General features: G+C 39.3%; 1 protein-coding gene across 1 annotated transcript in view; it reads left to right on the forward strand.

Moving 5' to 3' along the window:
* Positions 1-9,630: 9,630 nt before the first annotated feature.
* Positions 9,631-22,357, forward strand: part of cpne5b (copine Vb) — a 100,562-nt gene continuing 87,835 nt past the window's right edge. The window contains exon 1 of the mRNA XM_079482728.1: positions 9,631-10,059. Within this exon, the coding sequence (XP_079338854.1) occupies positions 9,950-10,059 (110 nt within the window). The 5' untranslated portion in view covers positions 9,631-9,949. The remainder of the gene's footprint in view (positions 10,060-22,357) is intronic.

Raw genomic sequence — 22,357 nt, forward strand, 5'->3', positions numbered from 1 at the left:
GTCCACACAGAATCAGACTCGCTGCCATCAACAATTCATGAGCAACTGTGAGGCATCACATAAACACACACACACTGTGGGTTTTCATGTTTTACGAGGACTCCAACTCTATCCATAATGGTTTTTGTAGTTTACAGACTGTATATTCTAGACAAAACACGTTCTGCATTTTGACGTCATTTGGTTTGATCTACGGCTGGTATCTTTGTTGGGACATGTTTGGCGCACCGCATGGAATTTACCAGGACCACACACGCTTTGCTCTATTACAAGTAATCTCATGAAAACATGTTCATGTCACTTTTATCCTCAAAAGCAATTCAAAATCAAAGACGTTTATTTTTAGGTGTGAAGGTCCAATAGAACCCCATCCAAAACAACAGAAAATGTAATGGATTTAGTGTTCATAATTGAAAGTATAATGGTGTTTACTGGTATGTGATGAACTCTTTTGGTGGGGTGTTATTGGGCCCCATTGGAACAATGCTCAAAACACACTACAACAAATGTATCTTTTTCCATTCAAACCGTTACAAAATTATGTTTCACATGACCGTTAGAATTTCTGTTCTAGTGGGTTTCTATTGTTTTTTTCCTGCAGGGGTGTATTAAAACAGTGTGGTTGGAACCATTAATACAATATTCAATTGCATGAATGAATTGAAATGCTTTAATGAAATATATTTTCACCCTTCTAGAAAATGGTACAGTGGATTTGCCATAAAAATGTCACAATGTAAAAAATATCAGTGGTCCTAATATAGGAAATAGAAAATAAATCCCATTTCGTATGTTTTTGGGGTGAAATATGACTTAGATGTGTTTCACAGATAATACAAATGATGCAACATGGAAAACCCTTGAGGCGTTATTCCTTACAGCAAATTGCCATTTTCCTGACTAATGGTGACAAAAGATCTTGAATGTGACATTTCTAGCTGGTATTGATCACGCGTTCTTTTCCTGTCGTTTGACTCTGAAAATGCAGAAACTATTCGTAACAAGCAACCCCAACAAAAAGCTGTTATTGACTGTGAGAACAGACTACAGCCTGTGATGTTTTTACAGAGGGAGATGGAGCGTTCCGGAAAGACCAGTGCGATTTAAACGGCAGTCACACATCTTCCTTCCGTGTGTAAATCGTCGTCATTAACTAGCGTGGGTGTGCTTGTCATCTGTTATTCGGGAGGACTGTGGGGAGATGATGGACGCTGGCATCAACATGTGATTGTGACAATACAGCACACGCTCTTCTAGACTGTTTGCTATCCTCTGTCTGATCCTCTCTCCCTCTCATATGATTTAATCTTCAATTTAAAGGAATAGTTCACCCTCATGTCAGTCCAAACCCTTATGACTGTCTTTATAAGGTGTTAAAAAGTGTATGGTCGCTCTATTCCATATAGGCTAGTTAAAGCATCATAATAGAAGTCTAAAACACTTTCAATATTCTGAGCATTTGTTTATTAAACAAATATGGACTCCACCGACTGATACAAACAACTTTTTTGTCATTCAGGAGCTTGACAACCCAAGTGCCTTACTTTTTATATGGGTAAGTACATTCTTGATCATTTTGTTAGATTGTTTTACTGGACGGACATGCTGAGCTCGAAGTTAACTTCCACTCTGTGTTTGGTAATAATATAACAATTCATTTTATATTAAAATATTGATATTTTACTTGGTATAATGTTACTTTAATATCCATTAAAACTCAGTTATTGGTTATTTGTGGCGGTCTACCGGAAGTTAAGTTTGGGGAGTTCTTCTAATGGACATTGCTGTCTTAAACTGCATAGTGTAAGACTTCGCAGGGAATGCTTCATATGCTTCGAAGGACACGTTACACAAGCATTAGCACTAACCTCTCATTCATCTTCGTGTATCTTGCCGGGGCACATCTGCTGCTTTTTGGCGGTGGCGTTGTCCCTTTGGCCACGCTTCTGAACCCCTCGAGCCGAGGTGCCACGGCTGTCTTCGCTCCTCGTGCTCTCGGGGGCCACTGCTGCTTACTGAGGAGTCTGCTGAGGGGTGATAAGTGAGAGATTGTGTGTGGGAGATGGAGGACAGAGCCGTGGCTGCTCTGTGATCAGTGGGTGTGGAGAGGCTCATTGAGCGCACCGTGGGGGTCCGTTGTCTCCACTCGGCTGTGTGCACGCTGATGACCTGCTTTTACTCCGTTTGCAAGAGACTTCGCTACCGAAAACAAGCTGGAGGCTTAGAGACCAATTTTGGTTCAACAAGTGAACGAATCAGAGAGGGAGATATTATAAGAGGTTGGGATCCGTATATGATTATCTTTACCAAAGAGCAGCGGCTTGAGACCGTTAAAAGGGTTAGCAGCATTTTGTTTATATAGAGAACATAGACTGTATAAAAGATGGACAGCGTCATGCCGCTTCCTTCCATTGTAATGAATTGCGTTCTTTGCACTTGACCACCTGACTACTTTCATGACGTTCTGTATGTCCTGTTTTTGGCATAGTGGGCGTGACGATCCCAAGTGGGCATGTAGGCCTAGTATTGCTAGCCCGTTGGGACACACTTGGCAAGTGCAAACATGTAATGTGAATTAATGTGGTGTTTCTAATTATATGATAAAAAGAAAAGCAGTTTAACAAAATGCAAAACTGCACTTTGGCATTTTTAAGACAATGGACAGACTTGCGCTCTTACTTCCTGTTGCGTGCACGCACTCTCAAGTGGCCAAGACTGCACATGGGGTTATTGGACGCACCCTCAATATGCATTCTTCAGCGGTCTTGTGTCCTCATGTTCACGCTCTACGCCATCAATAACCCTCAAAGTCCAGTTCCAATACTCAAGAACGCATGAAAGTACCCGGATGTGTTCTCGATATCAAGAATGCATTGTGTGCAGCCTTGCGCGCCTAGGAATCCGCTTGAAGTCCCAGAAGTCACTGCGGCGTGACCATCCAAGTTCGTTCTTCCGAGGCTGCCTTGCAAGACAGGTCTCCACAAGAACACTGCTCAGTAGTGAGCACGAGTCAGTTGAATTTGAACTACACTGAACAGAATTATAAACACAACACTTGTTTTTGCCCCCAATTTTCATGAGCTGAACTCAAAGATCAAAGACGTTTTCTATGTACACAATGTTCGGCGTGCTGTCCCGGGTAGGGAGCACCGATCTCGGTATCACTCCCCTTGACTAGGGCCGAACCCGGGGATTATCGCCAGTGCTGAGGTGAAAAGGAGTCGGGTTGAAGGAGGGATGCCGAAAGATAATAGAGAGACTGAAGGTAAGACTGCTTTGGTATGTATAGTGCTGGAGAGGTGATTACTGTGATTGAAGCCAGCCGGTTGTGTGATTGAAAGCCAGCCGGGTTAATTATCTGCACGTGCTCCTCCCGAACTTTGTTAATAAAACATAATTTGCAGAAATAATCCATCAACCTCACAGGTGTGGCATATCAAGATGCTGATTAGACTGTATGATTATTGCACAGGTGTGCCTTTGGCTGGCACTAATAAAAGGCCACTTTAAAATGTGCAGTTTTACTGTATTAGGGGGTCCGGGGCTCCAAAAACCAGTCAGTATCTAGTGTGACCACCATTTCCTCACGTAGTGCAACACATTTCCTTTGCATAGAGTTGATCAGGTTGTTGATCGTGGCCTGTGAAATGTTGGTCCACTCCTTTTCAAGTTGCTGGATATTGGCAGGAACTGGAACACGCTCGTATACACCAATCCAGAGCATCCCAAACATGCTCAATGTCCCAAACATGTTATGACGACAAAATGCTGTCGGGTCGAGACTCCTATGAGGATGACGAGCATGCTTAAGAGCTTTCCTGAGACGGTCTCTGACAATTTGTGCAGAAATTCTTTGGTTATAAAAAACGATTGTTGCATCAGCTTTGTGTGTGGCTGGTCTCAGACGATCTTTGAGGTGAAGATGCTGGATGTGGAGGTCCTGGGCTGGTGTGGTTACACATGGTCTGCTGTAGGGAGGCCGGTTTGATGTACTGCCAAATTCACTGAAACGCCTTTGGAGACGGTTTATGGAAGAGAAATGAACATTCTATTCACGGCAACAGCTCTGGTGGACATTCCTGTAGTCAGCATGCCAATTGCATGCTCCCTCAAAACTTGCGACTGGCATTGTGCTGTGTGATAAAACTGCACTTTTTAGAGTGGCCTTTTATTGTGGCCCGCCTAAGGCACACCTGTGAAATAATCATGATGTCTTATCAGCCTCTTGATATGCCACACCTGTGAGGTGAATGGATTATCTCAGCAAATATGGACATCAGTAATCAAATGATTTGCCTTATTCTGAGTAAGCTAATATTATGATTAAGGTGTTTACATGAGTTGCTTTAAGAATACACCTTTCATGTTCCCGTTTTACATGTTACACTACATAGTTCGATTAATGGCATACGTCATTTTGTCCCTAAGCGAGTGACGCCGTTCTACGTTCCCTCGATTATTTAATGTATCAACAAACAGTTCGTCTTCGCCAGTTTTTGGTGTTTCATTTACTTTCTCAATACAAAATCTCCACCTTAAATTATCAGATTTCATAGACAAGTTCTTTGATATTGGAAACTGATTTATAAACACAATTTTACCCTTCATAATTCGCCAAATTGGAATAATCGCTATATTCTATTCAGAAAGAAGTCGATCTTCATAAATGGCTGGTGGGAAAGAGGTATCTGGTCTGTTGTTTATATTCTAGATGAAAATGGTCACTTTCTGATATTTTGTGAAAAAATATGATTTTGAAATCATATAAAGTGACTTGACTTGACTTTAAAACAAAACCATTGTTTGGGATTTTTTTTTAATAATTTTGGATTTACTGTAAATCTTCGCGAAAAATTCAATCAAAAATTTGAAGAAAATTATTTAGATTGGTTGAATAATGTGAGCTATTAGAAGACCCTGATGTTTAATATTCAATTATTGTTTTCTAATCTTTGTTTGTTTTATTTGTTTTCTCCATGTATTTCGCTCTTTACTTTTGTTTGTTTTGCTCTTAATTTAGTATATTTTGTATGTGCTCTGTTTCTCAGAACTTCTTATTTTATTTAACCTTATTTAAACGCACCTTCTGGCTGTTACTAATAGTATGCAGAATAAAAGTTTTGTTTACACAATATATGTTTGAATAATATATATATATATATATATATATATATATATATATATATATATATATATATATATATATATATATATAAATACACACACAGGCATGCATATATTTAAGAAATATTGATATATATTTTTATATATAATTTATAATGTATATTATATAGACGGTTTCATCTTAACAGCATAAATAAACATTACTAAGCATGCACCCTTTTAACTTCTGGTACACATTCACAAACAATAGAGTGCTTGTAGATTATTTTTGATAACAATCAAATGAAACCGAGAAGAAAAATTGTTTGGCTAAATTTATCTCTCCAATATTTGGAATTAGATTGCAATACCAAGCTCAACCGCTAGATGTCAACATACCATACAGTTTGTTTAAATGCGTCCAAACTACAGGATCCATTCTTCAAATAGTTATGAAATAATAAAATGAAAATTATTAAACAATTAAACAATTATTATACAATAAAATAATTGTAATAAATATTAACGTAAATTAAATAAAATATAAAACGTTATTTTATTACATACTAGCCAAACACAAACCGGAAGTTAACAGGGATCAGGCGCACTCGTGTCTGATGAAACTGTTAAAATAAAATTATTATGTGTGTATTTATATAAACATAATTATTATACACCGTACGGTACACACAAATATATTATGTAAACCATAATCGTTGTGCCGCCCTAAAAAAGACTATTAAACAAATTACTTTGTAGTAATTTAAATGCTTAGGCTGACCAAATCTGTTTTGTGTAATAAATTAACATCTGCTCTTATTAATGTGTTGCCAAAATTCTAAATGGTCTCGTTCCTGCTATGCCATGTTAATACATTTGCAGCTTTGTCTCAGCTTTTGCAGAATCGCTTTGAGAAAGTAAAGGATAAATTATGTGCGATGGCTAGAGAATAAAATCTTCCCTTCCCATGAAACCGAAATTGAAGTTTATTGTGCCAGGATGCCGCAGCATGAGGGATGGGCGGATTTCTAAACTCCCATCCAAACCAACACTCACTTTCCATATGGACGGACCCCTTTGAGGGAATAATTCCAACAGCAATATATAGATAATCCAATTCATCCTTTTAATTCAGTTTACAATCCCAAACAGATCCGGCTAAACTTGTTATTTCAGGCACATTCCAAGATTCATAGACAATAAAAACAGAAAACAAACAGATTTTATACAGATCCTCAAAGCACATATATCGTATTTATGCTCCAACAATCTGTCACTTTCATATATGTACAAAAGTGATATAGTATATAGTGTGATACATTTATTTTGCTCAGAATAGGGGTGGAAAAATTGCAATGTCTAAAGATCCATTGGTGTCGATCAACAAGGCCGTACACACGAATATCTTCTTTCTGTATGTCCTTATGATGAGATTTGTAGAGGTTGTAAAGGTTGACCTGACAAGAACCTGGAACATCCTACTGAACAGGAATTTCGGACACACATCACTGTGAAGAATGAAACGCCTTTTCTTTGGAGAAAATTAACTATCCTTCCTCTCTACAAAGACGTACAGTGTTCTCATAAAAGACTCACATTTGCACTTTGTTCCCTCCCACGCAAAGCTGTTGTTTGAAGTGTTTTTCCATTCTTAATTAACAGTGTCTTAATTAGTCTTCCTCTTCTTCTTTTTATCTTTATCCTGTTGCTGTGCATCTGACGACTCTTTCCAAGGCAGGAAGTTGTAGGAAACCAGCGCAGACATCAAATACGTGGCCATCCCGGTGTATCCTCCTATAATCAAACACAGCGGCTGGATCAGTACAAACAAGCAGAACACATTGACCGAAGCGCTGTCGGGAAGCTCCACGCGGGCCTCCTTGCTGGCCTGAAACACGCCGAAAAAATAAATGAGCGCCACGGCAGGGTAAAATGCTAGCTCCACCATGATCACCACCAAGTCTCACGGATAAACGTGTCAAGAGCTGGAGAATGCAATGTTGATCCCACTTCCCATGACCTTTCATCTGCTGTCTGGTAAAACATTACCTTCTTGTTGAGATAGCGTGCACGGGCGTGTCAAAGAGTGAACTACGAGTTCCTCGGTCAGCGTCGAGAGGCTTCCAAAGAGTGACCTTTACTCCCTAATGGAGTTTAAGAGTGAGCGAACTGCCGCCTGCGGGGCTGCTAGTATTATCATCTAAAACATGAAAGGACACAGCCTGGAGACCCGAGCCTTCCAACACACGCTTGGATTAGTCTGGTGCGCTGTGCTTGCCAGAGATTAGGGCCTAGGAACAGACATTCACAGACTTTGAAAAAGTCCACTACTACTACCTCCATTTTTTTGGAAACGAGTGGGATGCAAAAATTGCATTGTTGTAGATATGTAATTTATTCATGAGCGTTTGGCAGACTTTGACAGCAGCTGACAGGCTTTGGAACACCTGTAAGCTGTTATCACTGTTAGATTGTTGTCTCGGGCTCTATTTAAAAGATGGTGATACAATAGATATGATGCGCCCCGCAGGATGGGGATGTACGTGCCTGTCTGTGTTTGACCCCTAGACCTTTTCACACCCGTAATAATCATCCTATCAAGACACGTGAGGGTCCTCATTTGGACCTAACCCCCTTCCATTCACTGCGTTTAATTGCACTCGAAGCAGTCCTATTTCTGGCCCCTTTGACGCAATGCGGGAGAAACACAGTAATTAAAGCCCGAAATCATGGTGAATGGTGCTGTTTGGCTGACATTATGGAAAACATTCTTTTTTCCCTTCTCTTTGTTCTTTGTGGCAGCTTGGTCTTCCCATCTGGTGCATTTACTGCTCTTGGTTATCGGGCCAGAGATCCAGCATTTCTATCTCCGTCAGATCACCTACCATCGGTGCCCGATACAATCGGATGCTCTTTCATCAGCAGTGGGCAGTAATTATTCATTGTCAGGGGTCAAAGTAGAGTATAGGCTCTGATCCTCCATTGCTTTAGTGTCGAAGGCGCCGCATGAGGTTCAATTAAACCCGAAAACCAGCCCCCCATTGACCCTTGTTTTCTCATTCGGTGAACCAACCCCTCATCAGGAACACATCTGCACGCCCTTGTATCCACCCACATGCCCATCCAGATGCCCACATGCTCTCCATGGCCTTTAAAATAATGACTCACTATGGAGGGGGATCGGGGTGTTGGAAAATGTCTTCGTGCCAATGCTTCCTTTCCCATTGATCTCCAAAGTGGCGCCTGCCTTTCCCCCAGGAGCTGAGACCATTCTACTTAAGTCATCCAAGGAAAAGGGATGAAAAAAATCGCTTCGCTTTTAATAGACTCACATCCTGAGGGAGAATTAAATGTGGCTGCAAGAAACGGAGGACCAGGAACTACCCGTGGAGACAAATGTAGAATAACACAACTTTGTGTGAATGCATCGCATTGGCCATGCATTCAGTTTTGTGTGCAGTAGTGATGGTGTCTTGGAAATGGTTATTTGGCTTTGAAAAGCAGTGCAGTAGAAAATACTGTCCACAGCCTTTTTTAATAAAAAAAGACATGATGTTTTCCCGATAGAAAAGGGATACTAAAATGTAAAGAAATATTTCACAGTTTTGTTGTCTCTATATAGCTTTTAAAGTTCACTGAATTCGTCATATAAGTGGGCTCATTTTAAGTTCAATAAACAAATTCAGAAAACGAGTTGCGTCACCATACAAAGTTAACCATGCAGAAATCATCATTAATACTGGCACAGGTATTTTTACAAGATTGTTTACTGAGGACATTGGTGTGGAAAGATGTAGGCTTGTTAAGGAACAGAAACATTCAACAAGTGCGTGATTCACACTGAACTTATTGACGCTTGGCTCTGTGGAGCTGTCCACGCGACGTGGTGCTGAAATGCGTACACAAGTTACTACAATTCAAGTTCGGTCCCTAAAAACGTGTATTTTGAAACAATGAAAATCAGTCATGTTGTAAATTGTTTTTATCAAGGACGCCATGGTATTTTATCGAGGTAATGTAGAGCTATACTTATTACATCGGCATTGGTAATGACGCGTAAAGGCAAAATATGAATTATCGCAAGAGAAAGAGATAACAGACAGAAAACTGTTTTCTGTCTTAATGGAACTTACCGTTACCTATGGCATTTAAGGTTTGTTGTTTGGTACGTTAAAAGTCAATAATATGGCTAATGATTTATATGACTTGACTGGACTTATAATGATGATATAATACTTATGTTTTTATTTATTCAGAATGACTGTTTTTCAGTTTAAGCTATTTTACCAACCCGTCTATTATTTAAATTATTTTGTCCATCGATGCTGATGTCACTTTGCATATCTTCCCATCCCATATATCATGTCACTCGCTGTATTTTAGGCTTATGATTTTTATATATCCCATTAAAATGCCGTTTTGTGACACAATTTCGATTCACCTCTTATTTGTTGTTCAACACAGTGTTATCAACTCGCCTATATTTAGCGCAACTGGAGAGAGCTGTAGTACGCATGGGCGTGTTATAGATAGGGTAGGGCTGGAGAGCGCATGATGCTCTTTACCGTGCGCACACTTAGAGCACTTGATGTGCCCACTAGATTCCTCTCGTTCTCTCTCGTGATGAACGGCACCTGACAACCCAAATAACCAGCGTGATTTCCTACCGCAGTTGCAAGCGACTTTCCCCCGACTTTGCACCCCGGTCAAGTTTCTTGAGTTGTAGTGTGGACTCTTCATTAATACCCTGGCCTTGTTAACTCCGGGTTGGTCCGAGAGGGACCGTGAAAGCGTCCGCGGGGCCAGGCTGCGCGAGCCGTGGAACAGCCCCGAGCCCCGCGCGCTCATGGAGGGAGACATCATGGACAAACTGGACGACATGGCTTCGGTCTACGAGTTCGACCCGTTAACGGGAAACATCCCCGCCACCAAAGTGGAGATCACAGTTTCGTGCAGGTAAGACGATTCACGTCTTATCTGACAGCGCGCACATCACAATACGCGCATTTTCTGAGGTGCAGTCTAATCTCTGATGATTTACGCACGAAAGTTCTCACACAACTTTAGCTTGTTTATATTTTTGTGAGAATGTCTGTAATAAAATATCACATTTAACGTTGCATGTAACAATCTATCATTAAAGAGGTATAGTGTAACACTGAAATATAACGTTATAGAGGCAACCGCGTCTATGTATTTGCTTACTTTTGTTTTGTGATGAAAATGATTATTTACGTACATTTTCTATCGAGAGCTGCAAGTTTTGGTTATGGGTGGGGACAGTGGCGACGCAACAAAGATATGCATGAATAATAGATGATGCTTCTTGTTCAAAGTATTACAACTATTAAATAGTTTCTCATTGTTATTCAGCCTAATATAAGACTGATGTACAAGTATGGAGATTATATACATAAACTAGTGTTTCGACCCACTCGCGTTGATTTTCCCAGTGGAGCTCTCGCACTCCTTACGCGTGGGTAAGATTTATTTAATCCTATATTATGGATTTATTTATGTAAAAGTGAAAAGATTCATTGAATTAAATAGAATGTGCGAGTGTGCTTTTGTGTCACTAACATATGTGGAGCATGCGTTAAGCTGTTGTTTGCGTTGCTCGTGCATTCATTATTTATACGAGCAGAAAGACACTCCAGGCTACTATGTATTTAAGAGAAGCTGGAAGCATCTATATTGTCTCAATTGGGTTATTTTGTCTATATAAACACACTGCATCCTAACTTAGTAAGTAGATGCGCTATAGGATGTTTATATCTTTGCTGTGCAAAATGGGTTTTCCATTTAACTCTACCTTTACGATTTGACATTTTTGGCCATCATTAAAAGAGCTGTAAAATTTCCTCCCAACCTAAAACCGCAGCCTCTTTATAAGAGACACTTTGAAACACAGAGCCCATCAGCCTATAAATTTGTCTCAATTCAGGAATTTCCCAGTATTGATTGATATGCATATTCATGAAATAAAGTGGCATGATGGAATTGGTAGTCCTTGGTTAAATGCTTCTGGGAAGACGTTCATTTAAAAATGAATTCACGTCTACGGTACAGAAGATGCATTTGAGTTAGTTTCCGGAGAGGTGATTAATTGCATCTAAATGCAAAAGAATCTCTGTGGATAAGTGCAGTTATTTCATGCTGCAGTGATTTGTCCTGATTTGAAGTTACTTTCAACTAAAGGAAGAGAAAGAACACGTTTGTACATGGTGATTTATGGGAGTCTGCACCTGTGGACCGTTTGTTCCTTTTCTCTCTGCCCTTGCATTTATTGCTAACACATCATTGATACATAGTGGACAGTATTGATTTTTGTAGCTCCCTTTGAGGATACACCGCGAGTCAAAACACCAATGAATAATAAGTGTGAAATCCATTGACGAAACTCGAGTGCGCTTATTTTGAAAGTCCTCATACACATCAACAGGAGCAGCATTATTAGTTTTGTTCAGTTCACATGAAAATAATTCCCACTGAATTAAAGGGACAGTTCGCCCCAAAATGAACATCCTGTCGTCATTTACTCACCCTCGGGTTCCAAACATATATTATTTGGAACAATGTCTGTAACCAAACAGTTATCATCCACCAATGACTCCAATAGGGAAAATAATACTATGGTAGTGAATTGGGGATGAGATCCGTTTGGTTACTGACATTCTTCCAAATATCTTCCTTTGTGATTATTGATTGTCGACTGCAGCTGTGTGTTTGGATGTGACCTCAGGCCAAAGATCAGCAGAAGAGGTGAGATACACACATGTGATTCAATTGGCAGGACATTCATTTACCCTGGCGACTTGAATTGACATTCTTGTCACACAGGGCTTGACTGAGAAGGGTTGTCAGAGTGACAAACAGAGAGATCGGCTGATTAAATCTTTAATGGATTTCACCAAGTTTGTATTCAGCCGTCCAGCCAATAGACTTTGTTACATCTGACTTAAAGTCGTCTTCTAACGGTTATGTGGTTTTGGATCACACGGGGGTCCCAACTTTTTCCAATGTGTACTTCTGCCATAAACCTATTTCTATGCAAACAGGATCGTGTTCCAATCTGTTCATGCAATATTTATAACGCATAAAGAATTCATAGTCACTTCTATAACTGTAAATATTAATGTTCATCATAATGTAAACCACTCAACCCACCCCATCATTGTTTAGACAATATTACCGAATCTTTAATTAAGGTGTTTTTATCACCGTAAGCAACTTTAACGTCACACCAGGAAGGTTTGCATTGCCTCATTTTATTTTCTACTGTAACTACAATTGTCCTGGTTTTAATCTAATTGCAGAGATTCAATTATTCAACAGCTAAGCGATAAACTTGAAAGGGATGTTGGCGAAGATCAATTAAACTTGAGGTGGTTTGTATTAATAGAATTGTGCTTTTGATGTTTTCAGGTGTGCCTTCTCTGTTCTTACACTCAGCTTCACAATGCCATAGAAGAACATTTTTGTCGATATGGTCCCATAAAGAACCTTTAACATCTGAAAAAACATTCTGTTTGGCGAAAAAGGTTATTCAGGTTATAAAAAGGAAAGAAAGAGATGTTTTACTTAATGGTTCTTTGTGAAACCAAAAATGGTTCTGCTATGGCATTGCTTTGAAGACCCTTTCATGCACCTTTATTTTTAAGAGTATACTGGATTTTGTACTTTATCTGTATACTGATTTGACCTTTAATATTGCTCTTATGAGAAAGACTGTCACGAGTCATCATCAGAGACCCTAAAGCAGCACTGTAAAGAAATCTATAAAAATTACAGTTTTTCCCCTGTAAATGTATACCTTTCCCCTGTCTTTCGTCCAAATTTGTAATCTTTCAGTAACATTTTTTGACCGTATTTTAAAATACATTAATATTCTTTAAAAAAACTCCAGACAATGAACGTTTTATTTTACATTACACGCGGAAAATCTGTAAAAAATAACACAATCATTCTGTAAAATACTGTGTTTTTACAATGAGGTTTATTATTTTGCCCTTATTTGAAGATTAACGCAAACACAAAGTAGGCCTGGGTACGGTTCAATATGCACAGATTCCTCCCCGTTTTATTATTCTGTGTGTGTTGTGTGGGACGGGCTGAAAAGATGATTGATCGCTTCAAACAGCCAATCCTAATATAGAGAATCCTTACTGTCAAATGTCAGCGTGTACCTGGGGACAGATCTCACAGACCCCAATCCCCCTCCTGTCTTCTCAAACTATCCGATATGGTGATTCACTGTTCTTCGCTGGCTTCAAGGGAAAATAAAAATGTCTGCCCCTTATATGTAATTTATGGTCTATTAATATGTAATTACTGTGATTTTAGAGCAATTACTTGTTCTCTCATTAAAATCGCTGTCAAAATGATAAGCCGTCAAAAATCTGTCAAAGAAAAGCCCTCGTGACGCATTTTCTGCTGTTCAGGGCGTGTGAGATAAAAATGGGATTACTGTAGCTGGATAAAAAAAAGGAAGACGCATTACACCACACGCAGATCGAGAGTTCTCAAGAGCTGTTGACAATGGCGATGTCGAAGATCTTTTTCCTTAATCGGGCACGTTGCTGTCAGATCAAGAAGATCTGCCCCAGGCGGTGCGAGAAACCACAGTCGACCACACTTCTCTCATAGACTTTCCTTACAGTAAACCATAGGATGTCCCATTGCTCCCATTTGTTTGATTTTCTTCAAGCTTCTGGTTTCATTCCAGAGCTCCACTAACTCACTGTCTATCCCCCGCTGCCGTTCAGCAGAACTGCAAGTGATCAAATTCTGACACTATATTCTTGCATCTCCCAGGATTTCCTATTATGAAGTTATCCTTGAAAGCTGCTGCACTTCACGGTCCCCCGAGAGCTTCATGAACTGTGGCTTTATTTTCTGCTACATTAAACGCTCTCTCTGCAGGCTGCTGAAAGCTGGACAATGCCGCTCTGTGGGGCAGGTGGCATCGCTTGTGCTCCACTTCTCCCATTTGTAACCCTTAAAATCGTCTTCGATTTGTACGGCTCTCTGCTAAATACTTCGCAGAGTGGGCGGCTTTCAAGTCTTTATGCGGTTTGTCTGATATGTAGGGATTGAATTTGAAGCAATAATACAAAGATTGCGTCTTGGAGGTGAGCAGTGTCGACCCCTGCCCACATTGAGCAGTCGCTGTAATGAAAAACAACACATTCAGGAGGCAATACGCCATCAGTCCGCTGAAGCGATGTTGATTTAAACGAAAACACATTTCGACACATACCGTAGGTCTGGAAGTTAATGCATGCAATTAATTCATTATGTCTTATTTGGAGATTAAGATTTTCAAAAGCTGTTAATTCATTTATTCACTTTGACGTTAGAACCGGTTTGTGCAATTTCATTATTTGCAGCAACAGTTAATTGAAACGTCACACACACACACACACAAATTAATGTCCCCACAGAAGCAGCCATTTATCCGTAAATGGATAATGTGTGAATAAAATAGAGATTGGGCATTTAACAAAAAAGTAATTAGCTTTTTTTTGTGTGGTTAAATGTTGTCATCATCTAAGCTTAACACAAAATGTCGCCTTATGTATAAATGATAACTCCAGTGTGCTATTAATGAGCAGACCAGCGGCAAGCATCACTACACATACAAGACCACGGCAGGCTAAAGTGTGGCACATTTTTTTATATTGTTAAATCTGTGCAGATTTACAATTACAATTAGTGATTTTCTTTTGATAAATAGCAGCAATGCATAATATTTTTAAGATGAATGAGTCTCATCCAAAAGTAATTACTCAAATCCTTGTCTGTTATTTATTTTTCAGTACTTCAAAATAAGCATAAAACATTTACATGTCAACTAGAAAAAAATGCAGATTAATCGTAATAAAAAGTTTTAACCAATTTGCATCCCAGGAGAGCCAAAAGTCCATTATTATAAGTGTAAAATGTATTTCTTATATTGAATCTTTGTAGTTTTGCAATTAAATCCTGTGTAGCACCAATGCATAATATACATGAAAATGAGTCCAAATCACCAAACCTATAATATTAACCCATAACCTTGTCTGTTATTTATTTTTCTGTCCTTCAAAATTACCTTAAAGCATTTTGTAAAGAAGGTTGTAGATAAATCATGATTAAACATTTATATCAATTTAGATAAACAAAAGTCCAATTACCTGAGATGATTTAAACCAACAGGAATTTCGGTCAGTTGCCAGTGTTTTGACCTCTTATATAAGGATCACGTAGAGATTGCTGTTTAAGACAGACATGGCGACAGCCCTGAAATCCCCAATGGACAACTAGAAGAACCTGTGCTGTTTTGATCACCACGAACATTGATTTTTCTAATCCGCTGAGGTTTGACCCTTGTGCCCAGTATTCTAGTGCAGACACATGCCAATTGTCAATCTGGACTCAACCTCTCACAAATAGCTCTTCGGTATGGCTGACCGGAGCTTTTTATTAGTTTTTCTGACGGACGCGGCTGAGATGCTGCAAATAACTTCACTATATTTTTCATCTTCTCTGTAATGGTCAACATGGGGGTAGGGAAACCAACTTTCAATTATTTTCAGCAGAAGATATATCCGGATGTCTATATAATTTGAGTAAAACAATTTTGTAAATTCGCTCATTAGCCACTTGATGAAGTAAATTTAGCTGATGGTTTTCCAAGTGCTTTCATTTTGGCAAAAAAGCGTCCGAAATGGTCCAGTGTATGAAATGTACCGTCATCTAGCGGTGAGATTGTGAATTGCAACCAATGGCTCACTCCACCCCTCCTTTTCAAAACGCTTTCGGCGGCTGACACAAAACTACCTGTAAGACGTCGTCACATTTTCGCTTCTTTGCTGAACGACATAACGTATATATGAAACACGCTCTGTAGAGCAGTTTTCCGTTCAGGGCTACATGGTGAATTCCATGTAAGGGGACCCGCATGTATGTACATAGAAACCATTCTAAGGTAATGAAAAACATAAAGCTTCATCATGTAAGGTCTTTATACACATTTGAACACATAGTTATGTGTATTATATTGCATTTCTGTCAATAGATCCTCCAAAAAAATGACACACTGGACCTTTAACATGTAAGATTTTACATAAAGCCAACTTATGGTATCCATCGGTGCTCTCCTGTGTGTGTTTATATGAGGTCTTGTGTTCATCTAAAAAGAACTGTGAGTATCTATTTGTGGATCTAACAACGCTTCCTGTCTGAGTTATCAGTTCTGTGCCAATAAAAACTTTAAAGTGAACTAGCATATATGCTAACTGCCCAAAGTCTGTCACTATCCAATATCCAATTGCCTCCTTTCCATCTGGCATTGCCCCATGTGCAAAATCTCTTCCTTCCTCTATCAGAGAAAGGAGCTGCCTCCTGTTCTCCATGACTACATTGACCAGAAGCGACAGGATCCTTTCTTGAGCAGATAATCACCCTTAGCTTAGAGAGAGGAGCATGAAACTCCAAAGAATGCCGATTATGGTGGCAGAATTGATGTGTGCGGGGCAGCAGGACGCCCCAGTGCACTCGGTCAGTCTTATCACGCCTGCACGCACAGACCTGGTTAAAAGGCACGGGAGGACTGAGAGAGACCCCGGTTATATATGCTTGCTGTCAAGACCATCAGAGAGACCGGTCCAGTTTTTAATACAAGAGAGAGAGTCCGGTAATGAGATGCTATTATTAAGTTACTAGTGGATGAAAGAACTTTGATACCATGAAGCAGCGATGTGATTAAACTTGTATAATTAAATAAAGTTATGAAAGTTTTTGTGTTAGTTTATGATATATGAGTAATTTGGTTATAAATGGTAAGGGTTTTATTCTGTTCAAATGTTTAAGGTTAAAAACTGGAACAGGAAGTTCTTCTGAACCACCGTTGGTTACATCTTCAAAAGCAGTCTATAACCCAACTGTTCCTCTGTATTGCGTATAGGATTAATATATGGCACATATCACAGTAACGCTGATAATAATCCAGATGTTATATACTAATTGAATCTGGGACTGAGTTGTCAATGAACCCCACAATTTATTAATGTGGCATGGTTCATTAGCTTTGTTTTCATATGATTGATTGATATTTTTTTGAGGTTGAGAATGATTATTCGTCCGCTTATAGAGATGTGTCAGTTTGGCTGGCTTAATGATGATCACCGGTGGTGGTGCATATTTTGCCAACATATGTTCTCTGACAGGGCTCATCGCATGAAACGCTGCATTGTTTCCCACAGCTTGATGATGAATAAGTAACATTAGAGTTTTTTTTATTAGAGAGAATTCACTTGCCAAGACAGAGCATGCTGGGTACAGCTGTTGAACACCAGCAAGGTTTGGCACATGTTGTTCCTTTGATCGAGTTGCTTGGATTTTATAAACCACAATTTGCTTCAACTGTGGTCGGTTTAATCTTCTTTTTGTGGACCATCGTGTGGTCACCTTCTTTAGGATGCTGAGATGTTTAAAGAGGGTTTTCAGAGATATCTTTTGTCTAAGCTTGAGAGTAGGAGTCAGGACAGATAACGTATATGAAATTCTGCGGTGAGGATTCAGCTGTCGCTGTTTGCCTGAGGCCACAGGTTTGTTTCAGCAACACTGGTGTGTGGGGTGAAAGATCATAAACGAGCTGTTTATTAAAGGCTTGAGCTGATATTCTGTCCCCCTGAAGCTTCAAGATCAGCTCTTCAAGTGATTCATTCGGAGTGTTTCATTTCTTCATGCGCCACCTTCTTACCCAAACTAGAGAAATAGCGTGCAGAGCGAGTAGGAGTAAATCCAATCCCTCTCTATATCAAAGGTCCAATTCCAGTCTCAACTTACACCAGTGAATGGTGTGCTTGGAAGGAGCTTGATGAACTTAGGGTCCACTTAGGTTATTTAAGCTGTATTGCAAGAAGAAAAGATATTGTGAATAAATTCACACTTGGAAGGCATTGTTTGTCCTCATGACTCGGGCCATTCAGCCATGGTTTCTCACAATATAGCGTGTTCTTAAGTACCTTAGTGCTTTTATAATCGTTAACATAAATAAAAAAATAAAGTATATATAGGATAATCATTACACACCACCCTTCCATTAGAAGCTATAATCTTGTACATGTAAGCAGTAAATGACTGTTTCTATGCTATTCAAATAATGATACTCGCAAAGATGACTATGGATTTGTCCCATAGACTTCTGGAAAATTGCAAATTTTAAGGATGTACTCGCTTTTAGCAACTTGTTAGCATCCGCTTGTTTCAAGACACATTAAAGATTTAAACAATCATGAGCCGTTATAACAGGTGTGCTGTATGTCATAGAATAAAACGTAATAAAAGGTTTTGTTAACGACAATCTTAATTTAGACATTTAACAAAAACATTGACTTTGGGGAGATGAAACCATAAGTGCTAAAATTTACAAATCGGGTGATGAAAAAGTTGAAAACTGTTTCTTCTCCTTAGCCCGATTTGCAACAGTAAGCTTATAATATGATTTTTAAGTTTAAAATAAATTTGATGTCATTTGACTTCAACCCACTTAAAGGAAGAGTAGATCATTTGGAAAATGCTAACGTTTGCCTGCTATCAGTGCAATCATACGATCCCTTCCTCTCTCGAATCACCATCCAAAGCCAGAGGATTTGACAGGATTGCCTACTCTGCCTTTAAAGATAAGTAAATTAAATGAGCCAATTTTATGTTTCTAACGGAGATGGCGATACAGAGGCAAAAGTTACAGATTGCACCTTTTAGATTATTTCTTATGGGAACAAAATGATCATCAAAACACCATCTTCGGTTTTTCTTAAGATAGCAAGTGAGTGGGTTTGGTGCATGTCTTGGCTTTAAATACGTTGATAGATCTGATCTCTTTGTGGAGAATTACACTGCCAATTAGTTCTGAAGGTGTCAGAACTGTCATGGTCACAAGGAAAAGCCAATACCAATACCATTCTCCAAAGCAAAGTTTAAAACATTTTAATTAAGTAGAACATTTCCAGGAATGTTTTATCAATTAATCTTGTAGACCAGAGATATGTGACATGGAGTTGTGTGTGCAAAAGTGAGATACTGGGGGTAGAGAGAAATAGAGGCAAAAGAAATGGGTTGTAGAGACAAGATAAGAGTTGTGACAGTAGCCAGGGGCAGGGGTTATATACGGAGAAGGATAGCAATATCATCAAAGCAGATTCATCGAAAGGAAAACCTTGGAAGACAATACAACCATTCTACAGAGAGCTGAACCTGAACGTTGAGTGAGGGCTTATTTGAAGAGACCATACAGGAACGGGGAGCATTTGGCAGGTGTTTTAGAGGCACGTCCTCCACACGCATCGGGCACTTTTGTTGTTCTGGGATTCGTACATCACTTTTTAGACACACAGAACTGCAAGGTTCAGTTACCTGAACAAAACCATAAGGGATGACACGAAAGCAAAAAAAGCCTTTTCTCAAAATATCATCTTTTGTGTTCCACAGAAGAGTCATAAACATGTTTTGAATGAAATGAGGGCGAATAAATGATACAGAATTTTTATTGTTGGAGGAATCATCCCTTCAAGATCGATACAAATGTAAATTAACGTTGAATAAACGTTATATAAACGTTTTATTAACGTTGCTTTGACAAATATACAAATAAGTATTGCCTCTGCATATAAAAGTAAGAGAAAGTATTTCAACATCAAATTGACACAGATTTGATGTTGCTTTCTGTTAGAGTCCCGTATTTGCACTGCAGTGTCACTTTCTACCCCTGGATAGAGATACTGTCACAGTTTCGAGTTATACAGCCCGCAATAACCAAGCATTCCTCTACATCCCAATCTCTACCATTTCACAAACCGCATGGAAAAGCCCTGCAGGGGCAGCTGGCCGGTGTGAATAATTAAATAGACGGTGGGAACAGCATACTGTGTGGGCATCCAGATCGATCCCGGGTTGGTTTGCATTGCACATCAAGTTTTTTATCAAAAGGATGAAAGCCAATTAGGCCATAGGGCAACCCGGCCACAACAGATCGCACCATGGGATTGATCGTTCTGATCTGGGTTGTGCAGTGGGGGAAAACTCTGCATTAGCATGCGGAACGACAGAGAGCGAGAATTCCCAAGCATAGAGCAACCGAAAGCTTTCAGACTCCAGAGGATTTCCAAAACAGAGGAGACATGACTGAACTTGAGGAGAAGATTGCCTGACTTGAAGTAGCTCGATTCTTGCAAAATCATTCGAACTGAAATGTTCTGAACTACATGATATAACAGCACCGGTCTCTCCTGAGACCAGTGGCATAATTGCTTCAGGGATTGAAGGGGTTTTGTTGTCGGTGGAGCAAATTGTAACCACGCAATATCTATTATAAAAGGCTGTTCTTGTAAACCTGTTCTTGAGACACATAATCAGTCATGCACTATGGCCTCGGATATTCATTCTAATTCTCAATGCTAATAAAGAGATCATTTTGAGCGAAAGCCATAAACTAACAGCGCCATATGCCGCTTGTCAGGATATAACACGCCTCTGTATTTGCATATCATTAGCATTGAAAACGCAAAGGCTGATATCAGGGGACCAACTTAGATGGGTCAGATCTGAGGCTGAAACTCAAGAACTACATTGAGGTGTGTGGGTGAACAAGCTCATCCAAATGAGTTGCGATGAAAGTTGTTCAGGCGTTATTTATGTTCCCATCAAACAGGGTGTTGGTGTCACTAACCGTGCTGATGGCATCTCTTCCTACAGCCGGTTTGTTGTGATGTTGACTTTTATTGTTCTCCGCTCTTTTGTGTTTTATTTGTCTTATGAGTACGAGACTCGATCAATCCATCTGTTTGTAAAGCAAGCAATTCGCATAGTCTGCATTTTCATCCATTATACTTTGCCTCTCAATTTTATATCTGACGTGGTTCCGACAGGTCCAACAGTCCGGTAATAACATCAGTTTTGAGGTTGTCATGGCAACCCGTTGCCGCACACTTTGTGTGTCGTTTGATGTGAGGAAGTCGGCGCTTCTGCTGGATATGTTTCGCAGTTCTTGTCAGTGCAAGGAAAATTTATCAGTACAGTTTACACGCGAAAGAATACTTTTATTGACATTCATGGAGACAGAAACACCCAGAATAAGAAGCATCATGAAGTGTTTCCCGTGAGAGCTTCTAGACTGAACACTAAATCAGTTTTGCAGACAAGCAGTAAGGCATAATGGTTATTTTCTGCTTACCTGGACAACAGTTATATCTCTTTCGCCCACACAATGGAACATATTTACTTTCTCGAAAACAGATTCCTGGTTTATTGTGAAGCATTATGTGAAAAAGTCTTTATCCAAATGGTAAAATGGCTCTAAAATTACTTTTCTCTTCAGTTGATCTGAGTGAGGTTGTGTGGTGCCATCAGATATGGTTGTTTAGTCACTGTTTTGGGCTGTTGTTGAGGGTAATGCCTTTATAAACACTTGCCATCTGGTAATGTAGTAATTGAACAGTTGATGGCAGTTAATTTAGATAATTAATTTCAGAAATACATCACATTATGGAAGTTGCGAAATATCTTGTGACAACCTGATCTCTGGGAATTGGCAAATATAATATATAATTATTTTGAAATGAATTGAGAGCTTTTAATTTGAAAAGTTCTGAAATATATTCAAAGGAGTCTGTCGAACGCTAGACGCATTTCTAAAATAGCCGTCATGAAATATGGGGTATGAAAATGTAACCGTTTGCTTATAACGTGGGTTCTCAGCACCAACACGATAATAATAACAAAGCCAATTCAGCTTTTTGAAGGTGTCATGCTTCGTCTCGTGGTGCCTTTCAAATATTATATTCTTTGCAAACAGCGACAACTTCATTGCAGATAAGACACTTTGCATTCACAAAACTAGGTTGGATGAATGCATAGTCTTTCCATTCCTCTTTGTATGCCCTATTTTCGCTGTCAACTTTCCTCCTTAGACTCTTTGACAGTGCCATCTTCTCTCACCATCTAGCTATCTTAAATGTTAAGTGTTAATCACACTGCACACGACGTAATAGCGTGCCCCCAGCAGGCAAAACCAAAATGTTAAACTACAAAGTTTAGTATGTGAGTGTAAAAATTAGGCTACGTTAAATAATGACATAACTATAATGGAATTATATATAATAACTATATATTTTTAAGTAGGCTATTCTAGTTGCATTTTTTTGTATCAATTAATTTCTTAGATTATCCTTTTACTATGTTGTGGCCCAACATCTAGTGGCGAATTAGTTTT

This window comes from Barbatula barbatula (assembly GCF_947034865.1).
Source record: "Barbatula barbatula genome assembly, chromosome: 20".
NCBI classification, from domain to species: domain Eukaryota; kingdom Metazoa; phylum Chordata; class Actinopteri; order Cypriniformes; family Nemacheilidae; genus Barbatula; species Barbatula barbatula.